The 23,010-nt window shown below is 33.8% G+C and overlaps 1 protein-coding gene across 1 annotated transcript in view; it reads left to right on the top strand.

The window, feature by feature from the left end:
* retm (real-time) overlaps positions 1-23,010 on the top strand; it is a 65,003-nt gene that overhangs the window by 14,436 nt on the left and 27,557 nt on the right. Inside the window, exons 2-3 of the mRNA XM_090108550.1 lie at positions 13,690-13,839; positions 19,003-19,134. Of these exons, the coding sequence (XP_089964676.1) occupies positions 13,690-13,839; positions 19,003-19,134 (282 nt within the window). The remainder of the gene's footprint in view (positions 1-13,689; positions 13,840-19,002; positions 19,135-23,010) is intronic.

The following is a 23,010-nucleotide window of genomic DNA, read 5'->3' as shown; positions in this document are numbered from 1 at the left end:
GAGAATGTTCACTAATTTTGATTATTAGCACTCCATATTCTCTGTCAAAAATAAAAAATACTAGTGAAAAAATTACTTCGATACGTCAATTAGTTTCCGATTTAGAAGTAAAACAAGTTGTAAACGCCCGGTGATGGTGTGACGTCACACCACAACACGCTCAATCTGGCTCAGTCCGCTAGCGATCGCGCGCCCGTGCCGTCGAAATTATAATTAAATACTTTTAAAAATGTCCAATCCAAATACCAGAAAATCATGTGTTGTTCCTAAATGTAAATAATTTGGAAAATCCAAAAGTGCACGCCTCATAATTTTTTTTTAATAAATATTTATTAATTATTATTTTTGTTTATTTATTAACAATTAAACCACATCGAATCAGACCCTGAAAAATGAAAGGGTTCTATTCCTGAGCATACTCAAGCGTAAGAGAAAAAAAAAAGACTCGATTAGTAAAGTATTTCGGTCGCTATCGTGTTAACAAGAAAAAGGATCCGCACATACAGACACACGGACGTCCAAGACAGAACTTTTTTAAACTGTTTTTTAACTAGTTTAAATAACAAAAATGACATCAAAAATATCATGAACGTTAAAAATAGTGTTTTTTCTTAATATGTGTGTGTATGTATTATCTTACAAGTGCAATGTATGATACATAAAGACATTTTAAGTTTGAAAAATCAGATGTTTTGCGCGAAGTGACAGTAGTACCCACCTCAACGCTTCGCTTATGAGGCGTGCAAAATACAACTACCAATTCGCCGGATAAGTTGTTTTTTATAGTTCCAAAGGACGTAAACAAAAAATGGTCAAAGGTGTAAAACCTTTGGTGTCAGAATTTTCCGTGTTCTTACATAGGTAGTACTACATATTATAATAACATATTACAAATCTGCGTAGGAGAAATAGCCTGTTCAGAACTTCTTAGCTTAATAAATTATCGCATCCCATCCAGATCAACACGCTCAAAAGACTTATTTCATATACCAACCGCCAGAACCAATATGGGTCTTCGTGTGCCTCTTCACAGAATGTCTAGTTTTTATAATACCTATATGAATGATCTTGATATGTTTTCTTGTTCCTCTTCGTCTTACAAAATGAATGTAAAAAAAATTGCTATTGAACATATAAGAATGTTAATATGTAAAGATTTTGCAAATACGTAGACCTATTTACCTCCGTCTTTATGTACGCATGAAAATATTAATCAACGATTGTCTTTTGTGGTTTTTTCCTTGTCTTTTTCCTACTGCTGGGTGTTGGCAAAAATAATATTATATGTTCACAGTGAAAACACTATAAGGAGGCATTTTCATGTATTTTTAGTTAATAAGATTTTTTTTTGTTTTATCTCTGTCTTTGTCTCTGTATGTTTTCCAATAAAGAAAATAAAATAAAATAAAATAAAAAATATTTTGAGAACATTGCAGCTGTTTTGCGTTATCCTTTGTTTTCTATACAAGTTTTAATCTATACTAGACTGTGCTTCTGCTCTGCTCGTATGGGCTAGTATAGGTAGATGGCTAGTAAGATTTTTTCTTGTTTTAAGTTGAGAATGATATGGAGAACTATACTAAAATATAAGTTGGTCGGGGGAAGAATTAAACAAAAACAGGGTATAGTTCCACACAAATTCAAATATCAGCAGGAAAATGAAGATAAACCTCAGAGATCAGCAGTGCAAAAACGCAATCGTATAGAATATTTTGAGAAACTATTAAATAAAGATGAAACTTTGGCATGACTGTTATTTTATTAAACGAATAATAATTACTATTATTGGACTATTAACGAAATTCGCGGACGAAAACCCATCAAAATACTGCGCAAGCTATAACACCTACTACAGCGCTGCCGACTTGATACTAAGCGCGGAGGCGCGGCCGCGCGGCGCGTTGTGACGTGACGTCACAAGCGGTCACGTGACTTTAGCGGGACTCGATATTTTTCGAAACTTTGAATGCGTATAAAATCAAAACTACTTGGTATTTTTGAATACGACAAAAACTAGTGTATTTGTATACATACAGGCTTTACTGAGACACAATTTCAAGGGATTTGGCATACCTAGTAACATTCTTCATTGAATTGATTTAATCCAGTCTGTAGGTATTTATTATTCAACCAAGCCAACTAGACGCTCGGGTGGAATGCGGCCTCCCCGCCCGCTTACCGCCTCAGGTACCGCGTTCGCCTTAGTACGATTCGCAGCATCAACGCATTCGTATGTTTCGCATCGCTAGTTATTTCTGTACTTTTTATTATTAATCGTTAAAGCTTGTTGTTGACTGTTAAGTTTTTTGTTGTTATTTGTTTAAGTTTTTACTGTGTTGATATTCATAGACAGCCCTCGAAATGGGGAAAAATAAGACTATTCATAGCGGAGAGCGAACAGTGATATTATTAATATTTTTTTTGCTATCTGTACCCGAGACATGGGCGGGTGACGTCACAGTTGAAAAGGGTCTAGTTGGCTTGGTCACGTAGTATGCTCTACAAAAGGTGGCGTAGAAAATGTTTTGAAACGATATTGTTTAGGTATGAAAGGTTAATCAAAATCCAAGTTTTCGACCTTGACGGACCCAGGCGCTAGCCGCCATCTTGAATTAAAGGTGCTAAAATTAGGTATATTTTAAATAACTTCTCAATTGTTTACTAAATCACAAAAGTGTCTATGAGGGGTTCAAAGAAGACAAAATTACCTACATTTTTTCATACATGATTATTCTGTAAGTCTTAAAGGTAAAAAGTTACAAGCGACGGAAATAATAATATTTACAGAAATCATATAATTTTAATTTTGTTTAAAAATTGTACAGCTATCATTTTTTAATTCTCTTTGAGGGCCCGGGCTGGTTAATGGTGGCTTCTTCATTATCGTCGCTGAAATTTTCTGTTTCATTGTCTGTATTTTTAGTTTCCAACCTTGAAATTTCGTCATCATGACCAGAAGAAATCGAAGACGCTGGAGCACGCTTTCTAGTAACTTTTTACGGAGGGGACATGGATAAGGAATCCTTAGAAGATATCCGATATGAACGATTCATAAAGTTATCAATAAAAAGTAAATTTAATCGACGAAATTTCATGGTTGGAAACTAAAAATACAGAGAATGAAACAGAAAATTTCAGCGACGATAATGAAGAAGCCACCATTAACCAGCCCGGGCCATCAAAAAGAATAAAAAAAGATTGCTGCACAATTTTTAAACAAAATTAAAATTATATGATTCTGTAAATATTATTATTTCCGTCGCTTGTAACTTTTTACCTTTAAGACTTACAGAATAATCATGTATGAAAAAAATGTAGGTAATTTTGTCTTCTTTGAACCCCTCATAGACACTTTTGTGAGTTAGTAAACAATTGAGAAGTTATTTAAAATATACCTAATTTTAGCACCTTTAATTCAAGATGGCGGCTAGCGCCTGGGTCCGTCAAGGTCGAAAACTTGGATTTTTATTAACCTTTCATACCTAAACAATATTGTTTCAAAACATTTTCTACGCCACCTTTTGTAGAGCAGAGGCTTTTACATTTCCCCACAGACTGGACTAATTATGGTTTGAGAAAGCTTATGTATGGAGATACCATACAAGAAAATATTTAAGTAGCATTTAAGTATGGTTTGCAATCATCGACGATCATTTGTTGGGCCAACTGCTATTCTAACACGAGAAAATAGTGCCAAATATAATATGAAAAACTGAAAAGCTCAAACTCACACTTTCTATCTGAATATGCCTGTTGCGCGTATTTGAGATCATATCGTAGATGTTTTTATTTCGAATTACTTACAAATTCACTCAGGTAAAAATAAACCAATTTACTCGATTAGTTTGTCCAACTCGCATATACTTTCATTAAAATTATTGACGTTAGTAATTAAATATAATAATAATTAAATTGAACGAGTTCTATTTACAATTGATAAGATGTTATCAGAAGGACGGGATTCACTCTCATTCCTTATCTCGACGAGTTATAACTAAAAACATTCAATGTTCCGGATGTAGTTCCTAAACGAATAAATACATTGAAGAAACATGTTACACAATATACATAGTTTAAACGACAATATTCTTGACCTAAATTGATGTGGAAATGTACACTTATGACTAATGAGATCAGTTTAAGCCTAATCGCTTCTATTAAAATGTTGAAGTTTACTGAAAATAACTATTTCCTTTAAAGATAAAGCAGAGTAAAAAGCACAGTAATTAGAATAATTATGACTTCTGGACTAGTATTTTTTTACCAAATAGACCAGCAAAAAGCTGAAAATTTTTACTCTTACTATAAAAAAAATGTCGAATAGGCTAGTTCTACAAATATCATCCTCCGTACTATAGTGATTATGATAATCATAATCAATAGTGTTTCCAATTTGCGTAGTATTCCATTTCGAGGTATCAACCAAGATAACGCTCAAACAGCAATAATTGGTGTGTGGAATGAAAGCGAGACCGCGATCAGTTCGACATCTGACCTTCGTATCAGTTCCTCGTTGCTAATTTCGTTATCTGTGGCGTGAATTGGCTGCCACTTGCTGGGATCGTGATTCTTGGGTAATTGGATTTCTGCTTGATCCGTAATTATGGGGTGGAGTGAGATTTGGAATTAATGATGATCCGATTGTGAATACTGGCAGGATTGGGAGCAGGAATTTTTGTTTAGGTTCAGGAATATATCCTTATATTCTTTAATATATCCATATCCTTTTAAGAATGAAAGTAGAAAGAGATACCCTTTTAGGCTTTATTTGCTAGATGTATGATTCGCATAAAAAATAATCGAGCTACGTGTCTTTGTCCGTTTACGATTAAATTCTGTAGATATTTGCTTCGACGTTTCTTTACTTCCGTTCGCCACTGCTATATCCCTTATTTGTTAAACGAGTTTAAATTGATGTGGCTGGATTGTAACTTTTCGTCAGCAATTATGGGGCCAAGGATGTTCGTAAGCATGGAAACGTGTGGATAAGCGGACAGCTGTTGAAGTAAATTATTGTTAATTACGAGCCGGTTATTAACGTTCGAGGAAATTACAAATCGTCCGTAATGTGGTGCCGTAACCGTTAATTTTCCAGCAGAATTTCCAAATGTATGATTATTTTTCAAGTTACGATATAGTTTCAGGGTTCTAAATGTTTTCCAAAACAATTCGAAGGTAGATTAATTATACTTAAAGTTTCGTAAACGACTAGAATCCGTACAGAATTAGTACAGTTGTGTTCAAAATTCCTTATAAATTCTTAAATCCATCGCTCGATGGAGCACTTATAGACAAACTGTATTAGGAAATTGGATTATTACTAAAAATAAGACATTCCATTACATTGAATTGACCCCTTGAATTTGATTGAATGTCAAAGTTCGAAGATGTTTACGTTCTTGCGGGGCCTTATAATTGATCTGCGACACGCAAGCACATTGTTCAATTACTTATAGTTGTGTAACTGGGCCAGCGGGAATAGCTAGGCCATTTTCGATTACGGATATTTCTGGGTAATAAGATTGAACTCTTCAATATGTTGAATAGTTCGACCTCGCTATCCCCAGCGGAGACAGTCTAGGTCTCGGCCTAGAATATTGATTTGCAAATGCTACAAGGTATCTGGGTTTTAGTTTATATCTTGGTTACGAGGTAGTTACATGTTGTATGGGTTTATGGTCACCTTGATATGCTTACAACTGTGAGATATAAAAGATAGCTCGAAGGACCTTTGAAAAAATAGGAATAAATATTAATTTTTGAAAATATGAGACATGTTTTTTTTTGTTTTTATCAAAACAGAACTGGAAATCGTATAGCTGTATCAAAAAATGGGCGTTTATTTATTTAGTAGCTTATCAGAATATAAAATAATTGGTACGAGTTAAATGAATTATATTTATTTTCCCCTGAATTTAAAACTTAAATACAATTTCGTCTGGACATAATATTATACCTATCTTCATTCGCATACATTTGTTATTATTTATCATAAACTCTTCAATAACTACAATAAAGCCATGGAATATAATACACAGTGTAAATTAATACAATGCCCAGCTCAACGAATGTTTCGGATCAGTGAATGCCAAAGTTCACAGCAACAATTGTGACGTTCCCAGCTGTGCTTCATAGTTAGGGAATGCAAATCCGTTTACTTTACAAAATCCGGATTTTGAAAAACGGATTTATACAATAATCCGGAGAATCCGGATTTAGCGGATTTTGAATGAAAAATTTGACTTTTCCGTTTGAAACGTTTATTATTATGTAAAATCAATAAAAAACATGAATCTTAGTTAAATCAAATGTATTTATATTTTTCAATACCTAGAAATTAACTAGACAAACTCTAAAATTCTAATAAAATAAAAACTTTTACACTTTGGTAAAGAAAAAACATAAAGCAGACTCCTTGTCACATCCATCAGACATAAACATTATAACAAAACATTTAATATTTTCTTAGATAATAGAAACAACATAAATTGCAAACAGAGTTTTCATCATATACAAACAGCTTCAATTTTCTAAATCAGTAAGCAAAATCCTATTTTGCTTTTTCATTCTTTATTAGTAATGATGACAGTCTTTCCATCAGAGTTCTTATTTTTATCAAAATCAGTAATAACAAAATTCAAATTTTCATGAACACAACTACACACAAAGTATGACTTCAATAAACAAGATTCTACAAAGTTAAAAAAAATACTTATTAATCAGAGCTAAAATAAAACATTATAAATGGAAGCTACTCCATTACTTAGCCTGTCTTCACTCGAATACTCGAAGCTGCGTAAGCTGAAATACGTTCCAGTCGACGCTTCGAATGGTGATAAATTGTTGTAAACAAAAGTCAACAGTAATGCAATGTGATAAGATCTAAATTCAAACGTATTATTTCTAGGCCCGCTTCGCGACGTGTCGCGATTCGCGCCAAATTCGACTGCTTGCGCGGGAATGGGATGCACTTACACTTTACAGTGCCATCTATCGTCTAACGCAAGAAAAATTAGAACCTATAAATATTGTAATACTGTGCTAATTAATATGTTCGAAAAATCCGGATTCCATTCTTTAAATCCGGATTTAAAAGCCTATTTAAATTCGAGCAAAATCCGGATTTATCGGATTTCGGGTAATCCGGATTGCATTCCCTATTCATAGTCGATAGACGTGTAGAGACGCAATCATTCAATCAGTTACGTATGGAAGGTCGCTGGGGATAAATGCAAGGCATTGGCACATGAGGTTTGGGTGTTTTATGAGCACAGTTTGACAATAGGTCACTATAAAGAAAGTGTGATATAGTAAGTATAGAGGTTGGTCAGTAAATCCACTGCTTATGACTTACTGACGGTAGTTGGATAAAATAAGCCAAATGTATGCATGAGCACTCTTCTCCAGAATTTATTGTGTGAATATTAATGTCCAAAACGTTACTAATTACTATTCACAGCTGTTTCGTTCCCAAACTATCAGCTCGGTGTGGATTGTAATTAAAATTTATTTAATGACTGCCATATTTTATTGATTTATAATCGTCTCAAAATTATTAATTAACTATAAGAAACTCAGCGATTTAAAGGCATTGCTGCTCTTAATAGCTATGATAGAATAGGATGACGCAGAGTTGAAATAATAAAATTTTCAATATTTAGAGCTATTTTCCGCTAATTTTCTGACTCCTGGTTCCTGGCTTTCCAGAATCTAATCCAATTTTTTAAAGTAGGATGGTTCTAATCTACGATAGTGTCTCGTACGTAATTCAAGCTGTCGCTAAATGCCCTGTAAGCTGTTTTAGAGTATTAATCGACGTAATCCAGCTTAGTCTGAGACGGCCCGTGACCTCTGACTTAGGGATATTTTGAGCTGTAGGTTATCACGTGAAATGATTTACTTTATTTATAGATTTTTTTGGTAGGTATGGGACTTAGCGATGGAATGGAAATGGAAAAATGAAATGGAGGATGTAATATTATGGCAGGTTGTAAGTAAAGATGGTAGAACACGAGCAAAGCAATTAGATCATTCAATGAAGTTATCTTAAGGTAACCGAAGACCTTATTAGTAACAGTATGTGACCAGCTGTCATGCAATGTGCGACAGAGGCGGAAACTGTCACACGAGTATAATATTTTCAGTGAATAATTTTTTTCTACCGTTTACAGCTGCCATTTCTGATTGGCATGTCGACGTGATGCTTTTAATATTAAAATTAAATTGTTTTTAAAGCGAGTATATGTTTTTTTTGTCGTGTTCATTGCGCATCCATCACTTTAAATTATGTTATGAAAAACATCGTCAAGAATCAAGATTAAAATTTGTTTGTTTCAAGTTTTACAACGCTCGAGTTCTACTAGTAGGTACTAACTGTCTTTAAATTCATTCGTTGCTTCGTTACAATATAAGGGAAAGATGAACTAAAAAAGATTGGTATTTTATGTAATCGTTGACTCAAATTATTCGATCAGGCAAAATATTAACGTATCAGTGAATCACGTGTATGTAGTGAGGCACGTGTTTGGGAAACCTGACGAAATATTTCGTTATTCACACCTACTTATATTGTAATGGAATTAACGACAAAAAGGTGGGTAGACGTCATAGAATTTGTGTATTGCACGCCTCATAAGCGAAGCGTTGAGGTGGGTACTACTGTCACTTCGCGCAAAACATCTGATTTTTCAAACTTAAAATGTCTTTATGTATCATACATTGCACTTGTAAGATAATACATACACACACATATTAAGAAAAAACACTATTTTTAACGTTCATGATATTTTTGATGTCATTTTTGTTATTTAAACTAGTTAAAAAACAGTTTAAAAAAGTTCTGTTTTGGACGTCCGTGTGTCTGTATGTGCGGATCCTTTTTCTTGTTAACACGATAGCGACCGAAATACTTTACTAATCGAGTCTTTTTTTTTCTCTTACGCTTGAGTATGCTCAGGAATAGAACCCTTTCATTTTTCAGGGTCTGATTCGATGTGGTTTAATTGTTATTAAATAAACAAAAATAATAATTAATAAATATTTATTAAAAAAAAATTATGAGGCGTGCACTTTTGGATTTTCCAAATTATTTCTTAATTAGCTTAGTTTATCTTTAAATATGTAATTAAAAGATGTGCTCCCACGTTAGTATGCAAAATTAATTTAAATTGCTGGTATGGTATTGGCTTGGGACAGTTAAAATAATTAAAATAATAGTGAAGTCGCTTTCTGAAGGTTTTGCATGTCAATTAAACAATCTTCTATTAAATATTATCTTTTCTTTAAAGTATTTAAATAATTTATAATATCGTCTTCGACGGATATCTCAATTGGCACTAAACTCTGGACTGTTTTCATTCTCATATAGAAAGGTTTGAATAGATTTATTGAGGATATAAATTAATCAATTCAACCTGCGCATGAGGAAATTACGACAAAAGTATCCTCTAACCGTTTCTAACTCTGGTTTATACCAATATGATTGAAGATGTTTACAAACTTGCTCTAAGAAATCTGTTTTTCAGCTATACACATTGAAATGTTTATTTATCCATTTAGCTACATTTTGGTAGATCACGTTGCAATGCCAAGGTCGGGTTTCTGGACTCTGGACGTAGACGTTGGTAGGATATTTTTAACTTTGTTATGCTTATGTCCAGCAGTTTTGCGTGGTTCTTGTAAGATCTTTGGGCTTGCTTTGATATTTGGCAATGTGATAATAAATAAATAAATAAATAAAATAAATTGTTACGTGTTGATAGGTTTATAGTGCGGCATTTTTTTGGAATCTTGACAGCTTTATCTTCCCTGGTTATAACTGATCTCTTTTGTATCATCGAAGTGGTGGTTAAATGAATCATTACGAGTATTGTGTTTGTATAATTATTGTGGTTATGATTGTTGTAGTTGTATATTTACGAGGTTTAACCTGTTTATTAGATGTATACTGAGGAAGTAGGAGGAGGTAAGGAAACAATAATGTCCTGGAATTCAAAATTTTGTTTTTCAAAGTTTTCCTTACTGCCTAAAAACAATGACAATGCATATATAAAATATATTTCTGTAAATATTACACAACGTGTAGCTTCACACTATACAAACATACATATTTAAACAGACATGCACTGAAATTCTACTAGAGAAGAATAGGCAAGTAACACAAAAAAGCCAGTAGCATATCTTATATTTTACTCGTACACACAGTACGGTAATTAATTTATAAACCTCGTCGTATTTAACTTACTCTTATATATTCTACTCATACAGTAAGCATTTAATACTTATACGATTGCACGCAAGCCCGGTGCGTCTGCGCAGCCGTAGTAAGCGGCACCGTGTGTTGTAACGTCGATTTCATATCCGCCAAGCGAAGGTTACCGTCAGGGTGTTTGAATGTGTTTGAGATAATTACTCGAGTACCTTCTACTTACATGTATAGAATAATATGTGTAGGTACCCTATTTCTTGAGAATGCTGTTATCTATTTTGGTGTGGAGGCGGTATTAGTATGCGGCATTTCGATAACACAAAAATGCTTCAGAGCACATTTGTATGGCAAATGCCAAAGAAAATGTCGATTTGATTTATAATACTTGCATGTTTGCGAAATAAGACTGAAACAAATCCTACATCGAATGAATAGATCTCCAGAATTCTACAACATTGAGAATGAAGTTAATATTATCGACATTCAATTATAAATTACTTTGTTTAAGTGCTACACGTGTTGTATAATGAAGACCAATACTTAGTGCATAATTTAGCGTAGATAATTATATTTGATAATATATTAATTAACTAGTAGTAGACTTGCGGCTTCGCTCGCGTGCTGGTTACGTTAACGTGGCAGCGATTCCTAGTAATTTCTAAAAATTTCGTCAAATTACAAAATTTTATGAAAAGTAAACAATTAAATGTTATCAAAACTTGTAATAGTTATAAAAATAAAGTTAAAAAAACTGACAAAACCAGGATTAATGCGGGCGCAACCTGGACGAGTAAATATACTAAGAATTATTAATGAAAATAATGTGCTCATGTTTCTCTATAGTTTTAAAAGCGGGACACGTAATATCGGTAAATACAAAGACAAAATATTAATTATAACAAAATTTAATTGCGTGTTAAAATTTAATTATTATTCGTCGTATAAACGGTAAATTATTTAATAACTAGCTTCCGTCCACGACTTTGTACGTGCATCCCCGTTTTTCCCCGTTCCCGCAAGAATTTCGGGAAATCCTTTCTTAGCGGATGCCTACGTCCTAACATCTACCTGCATGCCAAATTTCAGCCCGATACGTCCAGTGGTTTGGGCTGTGCGTTGATAGATCACAGTCACCTTTGAGTTTTATACATATAGATTTCTCCATAATCTACTACGTTTTAATTAATACGAATTTAATTATGGTCGTGAAATTGAGGATGAGAGCATATAAAGCTGAAAAATATTTGAAGTATAAAATATTTTTCAGCTACACGTGAAAAATATGTTTTTGGTGAAACGAGATAATAACTTGTATAATTATTAATTAATAATAATATAATTTACTAGGTGCAGGTCCACACTGCGAGCCTAGCGCGGTTGCGACGGCGGGCGCGAAATATCAAACGTATGAAACGCGCCTTTGCGTCCACATTGAAATGACTATGGCGGAAGCCTAGTGCGACGGTAATGAGCGAGCCAGCGCGCGTAGTTTTCAAACTCTCCTATCCGCGCGTTCTGGCCACACTACGGGCCTAGTCAGCAAGCGACCCAATGCGCGGACGGCGGGGGTATCAAACCAGTTCGGTCTTGTCGCTCGACTTCTTATATTATATCCTTTATTGTTTTTCGTAAAATAGCGGTAAATACTTAATTGTTGAAGTGAAACTTCTTTATTTATAAGTGCGATTCAATCTAAAACACTTATATACTCCACAGTAATTTTGTAGGGTATAATCTCAAGTCTTCATATAAGATTCACCCGTTATTCCTCTGTTTTATTTATTTCGTGTACAACTTCTATAATGATCTCATCTCAAAATCGGACTGTCCAGTAAAAATAGCAAATCGTCCAAAGTTTGCAACACCCGAAAAACGTCGAACCGCTACTTGAGCTCGCGCGTCGGTGTGGCCACCGCGAGCGCCCGCTCGTCGCGCCCGCCTAGGCCGCCGCCACCGCGCATTCAGTGTGGACGCACACTACACAGTGTGGACGCACACATTGTCTTGCGTTAATATTTTATTACAGAAATACAAATCATTGTTCTTAATATTTTTGGAAAAATAAATGTAGGTATTGCAATATTGATAGGAATTTAGCAATACGATATTGGATTATCGCGAAATAGTGTAGCTCGGTTCCGGTCCGTCTGACTATCATCATTTCCCGGCGATTTGGATTTAATCACTGCGGAACGTTGAAAATATAATCGGAGCAATTTATCAACCGACTTGAAAAAATGAGGAGGTTCTCAGATGTGTATGCTATTTTCTTGTTATAAAACTAATAACTTAACTGGTTTCAACAGGTATAAAAACTGAAGAATTATAGCCCGTGTCGTTTAGGAAAAAGTAAGGTTTCACCAGTAGAAAGAAATAATTTTCGAAAACGGTATATTAATTTTTGAGTTTATGGTCTACTTATAAAAGATCCTTGTCTTTCGTCTACATGTCATTCGTGCTAATTCTATTTCTGTAGTTTCATCAAAATTATTAAAAATAACTTTTTGGAATAGGTAAATGAAACAATTAGTAATACGTCAATATAATTTGAAAGCATATTTTAAACTTACTATTGGAAATGATATTGAAAGCAGTAGGTACTAAAATACCTACTTATATGGAGCTAAAAACTAGAAAAGAAAACGGGGTAACTTTCCTATAAGAGATAAACGATATTACATTGGTCTAGATCTAATGCCCATTTCGTGACTGTTGTGGGAATATAATAAATTGAAAATTGATATCATTTCAAATAAATCGTTTTAACAGATGTTTGATTCACATAAATTAAATTTCTTTTTGATACTGGAATATATAAAATATTCATACAATTTATTGATGAACGTGTATTTTTTTTGTATTGCTTTACTAACATTTACACATGTTTTTAATATAATATATTGTTTATTAATTTAAAGGTTGTTCCAACCGAATCTGTAACGAAAATGAATGAAATAATCTGAAACGAAATATATGTAGGTATGTTACGCTCAAAGACCGAAAACTGTCATTATAATATGAGGTTGGCTATGACGTACGAGCCGAGCGAGCGAAGCGATCATGCCGCAGCAGTGACTGCCACGTGCCAGAATCGATTTTTTGTATGAAATTAAACAATTTAAACAAACATCAATTTATTTATTTAACTGTGCAATGCGTTGTAAACAAAATTTTTGCTTAATGGGCATTTGCGGTTTTTGAGCGTAACATTTACATTATAAGTAACACGAGAATGCCCCTAACGACCAAATACTCAAGTGCTTTTTTCCCATACATGCGCAAGTGAGGCGCTTCCCCAGCTGATATTAACAAAAAAATTTTAAAATATACCACACGGAAATGCCCCCAATAACCTCAACTCAAGTGCTATTTTTCCATTCATGCGCAGGAGCGGCGCTTTCCCTGCCGCTATCCAAATATTATGATCCACACCAAAATGCCTTCTATATCTGTATATTCAAGTACCATTTCTATGTTCCCAGGCGTACGAGCGCCGCTTCCCCAGCTGCCCGCAGATCCCGGTGGTGCTCGAGTGCGTGATCACGGACGACAGCTGGACGGCAGACGACTCCCAGCGGCAGACGACGAGGCGCTGCCAGTTGAACGTGGAAGCGCCGTATCTACTGAAAAAGGTAATGTCACGAGTCTGAGAATTTTCTTATAGTCTAGAAATGTTTTTTGTAGGTTTTTGAGTTAAGTGTAAAATATTCTACTAGATAGATAGTTGGAAATGATACGAATTCGCTTTATCCATACTAATATTATAAATGCGAAAAAAACTCTGTCTGTCTGTCTGTTACTCAATCAGGCCTTAACTACTGAACTAATTTGCATGAAATTTGGTATAGAGATATTTTGATACCCGAGAAAGGACATAGGCTACTTTTTACCCCGGGACATAGGATAGGTTTTATCCCGGAAAATCCACGGGAACGGGAACTGTGTGGGTTTTTTCTTTGACTGCGCGGGCGATGCCGCGGGTGGAAAGCTAGTATTAATATGTGAGAGAATAATAACAGAGTAGTTGTTATGTGGCTATACCTTCCTATTATAATGAACTCTATGGTGTACAACATAATGTCGATATTGAATTGATATGAAATGCATGGGGTTACGGGCCATGCTATGGTTTATATTCCTTGAGTCAGTAGCTCGATGATATAGTCTCGGTACTACCATCGACCGCGCAAGGTGTGCGCACTGAGTCATTATTTAATATTATTTCACATATCTACCTAATTATAATTAATTATGGAGAGTTATTTAAATTCTCCGACAAATATAAAGCATAAAATTAAAAATATCTTCCGACGCTGTGTATTCACTGCTATTAGTTAGAACTAATTCCCATTAATAATACATTAATATTTCCCAAAGTATTTGAAACAAAAGCTGCGGTAGATACATCTCCGGTTAACGACCCATAAACAACAAGAATGTCGGAACGTAAAGAATATTAGTAAAAAATCCAAATATATCTTATTTATTTGGAGATTATCCAAATCACATTGTATGCAACGTGATGGAATATTTTGGGTATAAATTATATTATGCTATGAATTATTATAGCTAGCAACTAATATAACCTAGCGTGGTAGATGTATCCATATACGATATTAATTATCCGTTTATTATACACGCTTTAGCTACACTTGTATGTTTGTATATAACCGACTCCTGTTCAATTTTGAAGTACAGATTTTATTCAAACCATGTAAATTTATCAAGCATCAGTGAGAATACAATAATTTGATGTTTCCTTGAACTGTGCCTATCAATAATTTTATTTTATTACTAAAGAGCCTGTTACGTAAAGTATTCAATCACTGTATTCCATCAATAAATACTAGAGTTTCGTTGTATTTATCGAACGTATAACTAACGAACTATCAGTAGTCCGCTAGTGATCCAATCCATCAATAAACGTAGCCGTCTATAAATATATTATACTCAACTAAAGAATCACGTTGAGAGGAAAATTCCCTTAAATTTTCCACGCGAATTTCGTAATGTTTTGATTCATGAACCTTCTCCTATTAACAAACACAACAAACAAAGATTAGTTAAATCGGTCCAGAATTTCTCTAATTGAAATGAATTTGCTTTGGGATTGGCGTTATTTTGAACTTAATTATACTCTTGGATATAAAAGAGAGTTCTTGTTTCATCAAATTAGGGTTGTGTATCTCTGATTAGAGTTAATGGATAAGACGATACAAACGCGAAGTTTAATCACATAAAACTCACGTCTTCATGATGAAAAAGGCATTTCGTTGCTATTAGTAACATACATAATAAAGAAAAAAATTCAATTACGATATGAAACCAGTTTAACAGAGTCTTATGTGATTTTAACGATATACCACACCATATGTATGTTTTCAGCATTTGAGATATAATATCTTTGGAAAGTCGTGTTAAAATGTGACCTAGAGCACTGCTTATAATACTCCTTCTCTAAGCAGTCTTTACTAAAATTGTTACAGCCGTACAAATAAAAACTTGCTTATTCAAACCTTATGCAATGCATAGATATGATAAGAATAAATAAAGAATAAGGATGTCATAATTTCTTACAAATAAATTTGGAATAACGTCGATGTATCTATGCTCACGCTATGCAATAGGCGCAAAGCGGCAACGTCGCAATTCATTCACAAAATTATGAAAAACATTGAAATTGTCTACGGTTAAGCCTTGGTGCTGTCATTTTGCTGACGTTTGACTTCGTCGAATTTGTTGTGAAGTTTCATCATACGATGTTCTGTTTATTTATTTTTTAAATATTTATTGGAAATAATTTAAATATATCATTAAATATGCAAGCAAATGATAGATAACGCGATCCGCTATACGAAGATAAACCCACCTTGAGATAGAGAGTTGCCAAATAACTGGTACTCAAAACATACAACTCCAGGCTTAGAAGATTTATATTTTCAACGAAAGTGTATTATATTATTGTGATAAGTTTAGAAATAAGTTTTAGGTAAAACTGTACATTATAGGGCGTGGAATTTGGGGGTAGTGGGGGGTGGAGAGAGGGGGGGTGGGTACTAGGAACTTCCCCTGTAAAGGGGGGGGCGCGAAAATTAATAGTTTTCGAGATATTTACAAATTAAGTTTTGGTCCGCCTAAAGCAAAGGGGGCGCAAAGTAAGGACTTAGAAAATTTTTGATCTAAAGTGAAAATTGTATAGGAATCATAAAATACATAATTTTTATTCAAAACGCTAAAATAAGCATGTTTTATAAAAAAAACTTTTTCTCTAAAATTATTGATGATTGATGATAAAACCTAACCTAACCCTTTCCCTATCTCCTCATGTCTTTTTTATATTGTCTCAGACACTGCCTTAGCTCCGGCGCTACGGGAAGTGCAGCCCTTCCGCCCTTGCGTGACAAAGCACGGTCGCACGGCGGGCGAGGGCTGCTCTCCCTCCGCGCCTCCGGCTTTTTACATACACTCTAGGGGTAGGGCAGACAAGACCACGTGGAATTCGGGGTTGACAGCTTCGGTTCTGTGGCAAGTCTTATGATAATGCAATGCTTATTTTAGCGTAACGTTTTTTAGCTAGATTCGGACTTTCGCAGCTTAATATTGAATACATAATATTCCATCATTGAAAAAATTTACATTTTACAATCCGTCATGTATCTTGGTAATTATCATGTAATTATCAAGTTTAGAGAAAAGTTGCCCCAACAAAACATGCTTTTATTAGCGTAATCTTTACGATAAAACAACACACGTAGGTATTTGATTTTTTTTTGCGCGTCGACGGAGCCCCGCTTCGCGGGGCTCCTATTTCTGTGTAGTTTTTTTTTTAAAGAAACCTAACCTAACCTAACCTAACGGCTAACCTAACCTAAACTAGATTTTTTTTTGCGCGTCGACGGAGCCCCGCTTCGCGGGGCTCCTATTTCTGTGTAGTTTTTTTTTTAAAGAAAGCTAACCTAACCTAACCTAACGGCTAACCTAACCTAAACTAGATTTTTTTTTGCGCGTCGACGGAGCCCCGCGAAGCGGGGCTCCTATTTCTGTGTAGTTTTTTTTAAAGAAACCTAACCTAACCTAACCTAACGGCTAACCTAACCTAAACTAGATTTTTTTTGCGCGTCGACGGAGCCCCGCTTCGCGGGGCTCCTATTTCTGTGTAGTTTTTTTTTAAGAAACCTAACCTAACCTAACCTAACCTAAAGGCTAACCTAACCTAACGAATTGAGGGTGAATATCTCCGCCATTTTTGATTTTAGAGAAAAGTTGTTCCTATAAAACATGCTTATATTAGCGTTATCTTTACGATAAAACAATAATAAATAGGTGTTAAAATGACACCAACTCCATCAAAAGTCCTGCGCCCCCTTTGCTTTAGTCCAACCCAACTAGCTCTAGTGTTAAAAGGTTATCTAGTAATCCGAATAATCGGACGATTAAATTATTTTATTCATCCGGTAATCGGACGACTAATTTATTTTATTCATCCGTTTAGGGGACGACTAGACACTTCGATTAATATTTTTGTTAAATTATAAATTGCGAATATTAATAATTTTATTTTATTTAATCTATTTTACAAAAACTATACTTAATAATAATTATTTTTAATGTTGTTGTTAAAAAAATATACAAATTTCATAAATAAAATTTAAATTATAATATTTTTTTTGTTAGATAGAAATGTTTTACCTGAAATGAAACGCGTTTGACAATCGCTGTAGGTCAATTTGACACTGTCATAACAGTAAGTTCGCGTTTCAAAGATAAAATGGAGTAAAATTTTCCGATTTTCAAAAATTCGTGACTCAAAAACAAAAAGTTTTCGCGCTGTGAAATTTCAGATTTAGGTTCCATAGGACAATAGCTAACCACAAAAAAAATTACGACTCTCAACTCCACGCCCTATAATGTACAGTTTAGCCAAGTTTTATGTATGTATGGTTTGGCGCATGTTGTAAATAAATAAATCATTATAAATATCAAAAGGGTTTTTCATAATTTCGTATATTTTGACATTTCATACAAAATTTTCCATTTCAATAGGTACGTAATGAAATTATTAATTTGCTCAACTTTTTCTACTTCTCGTATTACTCTCATTGCTATTATCTCAAATTTAGATTGAAAATTGCTTCTAAAACTTGTAAAACACAGCACAATGTACTAAAAGATATGTTATAATTCGGTTATGTCAGACTTATACTAGGGTGGTAGCCGTAATAAGGACGGAATAGCATTAGTATGAATACTTATTACGAAGTTATACTAGGTTACATTTATTTCGTGTTTATTTGTATGATTTTTCCTTATTCTTAGTTTATTCTTTGCATAAAATGTTATAACTCGTTTATTTGTACGGCTGTTAGACTTTAAACTGAATTGGGAATCGTTATTCTTTAGAATTAGTGTCTCGTTCGATAATAGTATTGCACTGATGTTGATAAAGAATAAATACCTACAGTTGAAAATAAAGTAAAAAAATACATGTCACTAAAAAAAAAATAGCTATAACTAATTAAAATTAGGAGTGGCAATACTCCTGAAAAAAAAATTGTCCGTTTAAAGTAGGTCAAAATCGAGTCTATAAAGGAGTCGGACACATACAAACATACAGGTGAAGGTAATAAAAGCTCAAACTCAAACTCAAACATTTATTTATTCAATTAGACTTCTTCTAGAAGCACTTTTGAAACGTCATTAGGTACATATTTTTGCGTAATTAATAAGCGTGTTAATACATTGATATTGGCCATTAATTACCCTGCTTGCCAAACTAAACACCCCCCATTCACCAGATGATCGGCGTGGACTACGTGTACTTCATCCAGAAGAACCAGCTGGACCTGCAGGCCCGAGTGCTCGAGATCGAGGCGACGAACGAGACCTTCGCGGCCAGGGTGTCCGTCGTGGAGAAGTGTAGATATTATGTAAGTGGCTTTTTGTGGTTGGTGTGTGGGGGTTTGGTTTTGGGTGTAGATTGATGGATGTGTAGACGTTATATTATGTGAATTTTGTGTTGTTCATTTACATATATTATGTATATAAGACTAGCTAGACTTCGCGGTTTCACTCCCGTGGCTCCGCTCCTGTTGGTGTTAGCGTATTGTAAAGAAATAAATTGTTTTTGTTTTTATAAAATAAATTTCATTTAAAATCGAAAAGTAAAAGATGTCGAAATGTATTATAATCGCGTAAAATCACTTAAAAATTATATAGAAGCTAGAATATCCAATAGAAATATCCTCGCGTGTCACTGTGAACTGCATATCATGCAAATTCATATCATGATTGGCATCAATAAAAAAATGTAATAATAGATCGATGTATTGTGTAATAACATGATTGCTTCACGATGTCTACACACGAACTTGGGAATCTGATGGATATGTAATTTAAGTTTTATTGGTATTGAATATATAATCTTTTAGGGGTAGGTATTGATTCTTAATGCTATTATAAAGAAGTAACTTTTTGAGATTGTGAGGGATTGCATGTACTCAATTCATTTTGAAAGTTCTTTTACCAATAGAATGCATATTATTTGATATTCTCATTGGTAATTTTTTTTATCCTACGTCAACCCAAACGAAGAAGGGTCAAGCGGTCACCAATTATAAAATTGATAAAAAGTGAATAATATGTTAACACAGACTATAAATGTGGATGAATTCATCTTCAGTCAGCGATTCATCTCTTCTCATAAACTTTTATAGTAAAAAGTGAAATCCCCAAGTGGGGTAAGAGGCAGATGCATTATCCGTACATCTGTTTCACTGATCGATTTTCTTTAGGGACAAGTAGGTGATCAGTCAGTCAGTCAGTGTCCTGCCAGACCGAGACATTTTTTTTTCTTCGTCTCCACCGGAAATCGAACCCAGGACCCCTCGGTTCTACGCTCACGCGTCAACCACTGTACCAAGGAGGCGGCGTTTATAGTAGAAGTAGTATAACTGCTTTAATAAACGTTTATTGTAAAGATGTACTTTGAAAGTCGTATCAATTTAATCTTCAAGATACAGGATACATTTTATTACGTTATTTATGTTAGAATTTGAATGGTTCTTGGAATGCAATTTATCATGCTACGGATTTTTGGTATCGATAAATGACAATGAAATTGCAAGGAAAGTCACGCGTTAACCTTAACTAATCAAATCTCGCACGTGATCAATAAAAGTTATCAGATAAGCGAAGTTGTATCGATTTGGGTTCCATTATTGCGCAGTTTTGCGAATAGTTACGAAATATTTGAGAGTGTTATAAATGCTTTTAAATTTTAATGTTGATGATAATCGTTAATTAAGTTGAGTGTTTTTGATTATAACATTACATATTTGTAAAGGCATCCGCCCCGGATTGGCGCGAAAGGATGCGGGTTCGAGTCCCGTCACGTCTGTGATCAAATTTTTTCTGATCAAAACTGTTTATAAATAATATAAATTTATATTATTTATATACAGTTAAATACTAATATAATAAGTTAAATATAATACTACAGATTACCAAATAGTAAATAATCTATCTAATTAATTACATACATTTTTACTTTTTAGCAACTAGCTGCCGCCTTTTTGTGCTTTCTGTATCAATGTCTTTTTTAAACATTTATTTTGTTAGTTTTATGAAATTATGAGCATTAAATAATAGGTTTTATTGAAATAATTGTATATTGAAATTTGAAACAAAACTTGTGGATGCTGACAAATTAACTTTATTGCACGCCTCATAAGCGAAGCGTTGAGGTGGGTACTACTGTCGCTTCGCGCAAAACATCTGATTTTTCAAACTTAAAATGTCTTTATGTATCATACATTGCACTTGTAAGATAATACATACACACACATATTAAGAAAAAACACAATTTTTAACGTTCATGATATTTTTGATGTCATTTTTGTTATTTAAACTAGTTAAAAAACAGTTTAAAAAAGTTCTGTCTTGGACGTCCGTGTGTCTGTATGTGCGGATCCTTTTTCTTGTTAACACGATAGCGACCGAAATACTTTACTAATCGAATCTTTTTTTTTCTCTTACGCTTGAGTATGCTCAGGAATAGAACCCTTTCATTTTTCAGGGTCTGATTCGATGTGGTTTAATTGTTATTAAATAAACAAAAAAAAACTCGGCTGTTTTTTTTTTTTTTTTTTTTGAAGTGAATTTTTATATTTTTATTGAAATTGATTCCAGAAGATTACTGGGAACTTTAAAAATTCATTTTGTTACTTTTATTAGTAGGTACGATCCTTATAAGTATTTTAGTGTATTCAACCAACTTAAAAAAGTGTGACTATTTTACAACAATTTGAATATGAATTGTATTATTGTATACAATATCGAAGCTTTTTAAGAAATGTATAAAATACTTTTTTAAGAATTATTATCATACATAATACTATGTTACCGGCAATATATTAAAACCGGCATTGTATGCAATTCTTAGTAAATGTATGTTATTCCGAGAAACAGTCGGAATGAAATAAATTAAATTCGTCACATTACCTACTTATATCTTTAAATCTGAACTTTTCCTAAGTAGCAAACACATTTGCAAATGTGGGTGGTTTTTGGGGTAGCTTTTAACCAATATGAGGTCAAAACTAAAATCCAAGATGGCGCCGACGAAAATTTGAAATCTTTTCGTCATGGGTGTCATTTTCATGGTTTTTGGGGTAGCTATTAACGAATATGAGGTCAAAACTATAATCCAAGATGGCGCTGATGAAAATTTGACTTTTTTTCGTGATGGGTGTCATTTTCATGGTTTTTGGGGTAGCTATTAACGAATATGAGGTCAAAACTAAAATCCAAGATGGCGCCGACAAAAAATTTACATCTTTTCGTCATGGGTGTCATTTTCATGGTTTTTGGGGTAGCTATTAAACAATATGAGGTCAAAATTAAAATTCAAGATGGCGCCGACGAAAATTTTACACATTTTCGTCATGGGTGTCATTTTCATGGTTATTGGGGTAGCTATTAACCAATATGAGGTCAAAACTAAAATCCAAGATGGCGCCGACGAAAATTTTACATATTTTCGTCATGGGTGTCATTTTCATGGTTATTGGGGTATCTATTAACCAATATGAGGTCAAAACTAAAATTCAATATGGCGCCGACGAAAATTTTACATCTTTTTTCTCTTACGCTTGAGTATGCTCAGGAATAGAACCCTTTCATTTTTCAGGGTCTGATTCGATGTGGTTTAATTGTTATTAAATAAACAAAAATAATAATTAATAAATAATTATTAAAAAAAAATTATGAGGCGTGCACTTTTGGATTTTCCAAACTATTTTTATAATACTTTATTATTGTACATGCTACATTGTGCGCACGTACGACATTACACCACGAACCAAAGAGACAGGAGGAGGGCAAAGACAATTGCAGTTTACTGTGATACCATACAGACTATACAATAATTAAAATACAGATTATAATATTTGTCTATGACAACAGGTTTATTCAGAAATAGATAATCATAGCTTCTAAAAGTAGCTTAAGTATACATATAAGGTAATCTTTCGTCTAAAAGGTATTCTATAGACTAGGTATTCCCCGTGACCCTGGAGATAACAAGAGGATAAAGTTACGAAGGCCTCGTACTTGCATTGATCCTTGAGACGTGAGCATTGTTGAAAGAAATCGCACGATTTAAAATGCTTGAAGAGAAAAGAGATTACGTTTTATATTTTACATAGTGTCTACATAAACAGTTCACACACATATTATTAACTACATCCAATTCCTACTAGGTATATTATAAAGATTAATATTTTGAAATTGTGTTGAACATGTTT

This window comes from Colias eurytheme, chromosome 13 (assembly GCF_061535395.1).
Source record: "Colias eurytheme isolate Ceu_HAF_F1 chromosome 13, ilColEury1 Martin Lab GWU primary, whole genome shotgun sequence".
Taxonomy (NCBI): Eukaryota; Metazoa; Arthropoda; class Insecta; order Lepidoptera; family Pieridae; genus Colias; species Colias eurytheme.
The sequence above is the reverse complement of the archived record's forward strand: the minus strand, read 5'-3'. Positions and strand labels throughout refer to the sequence as shown.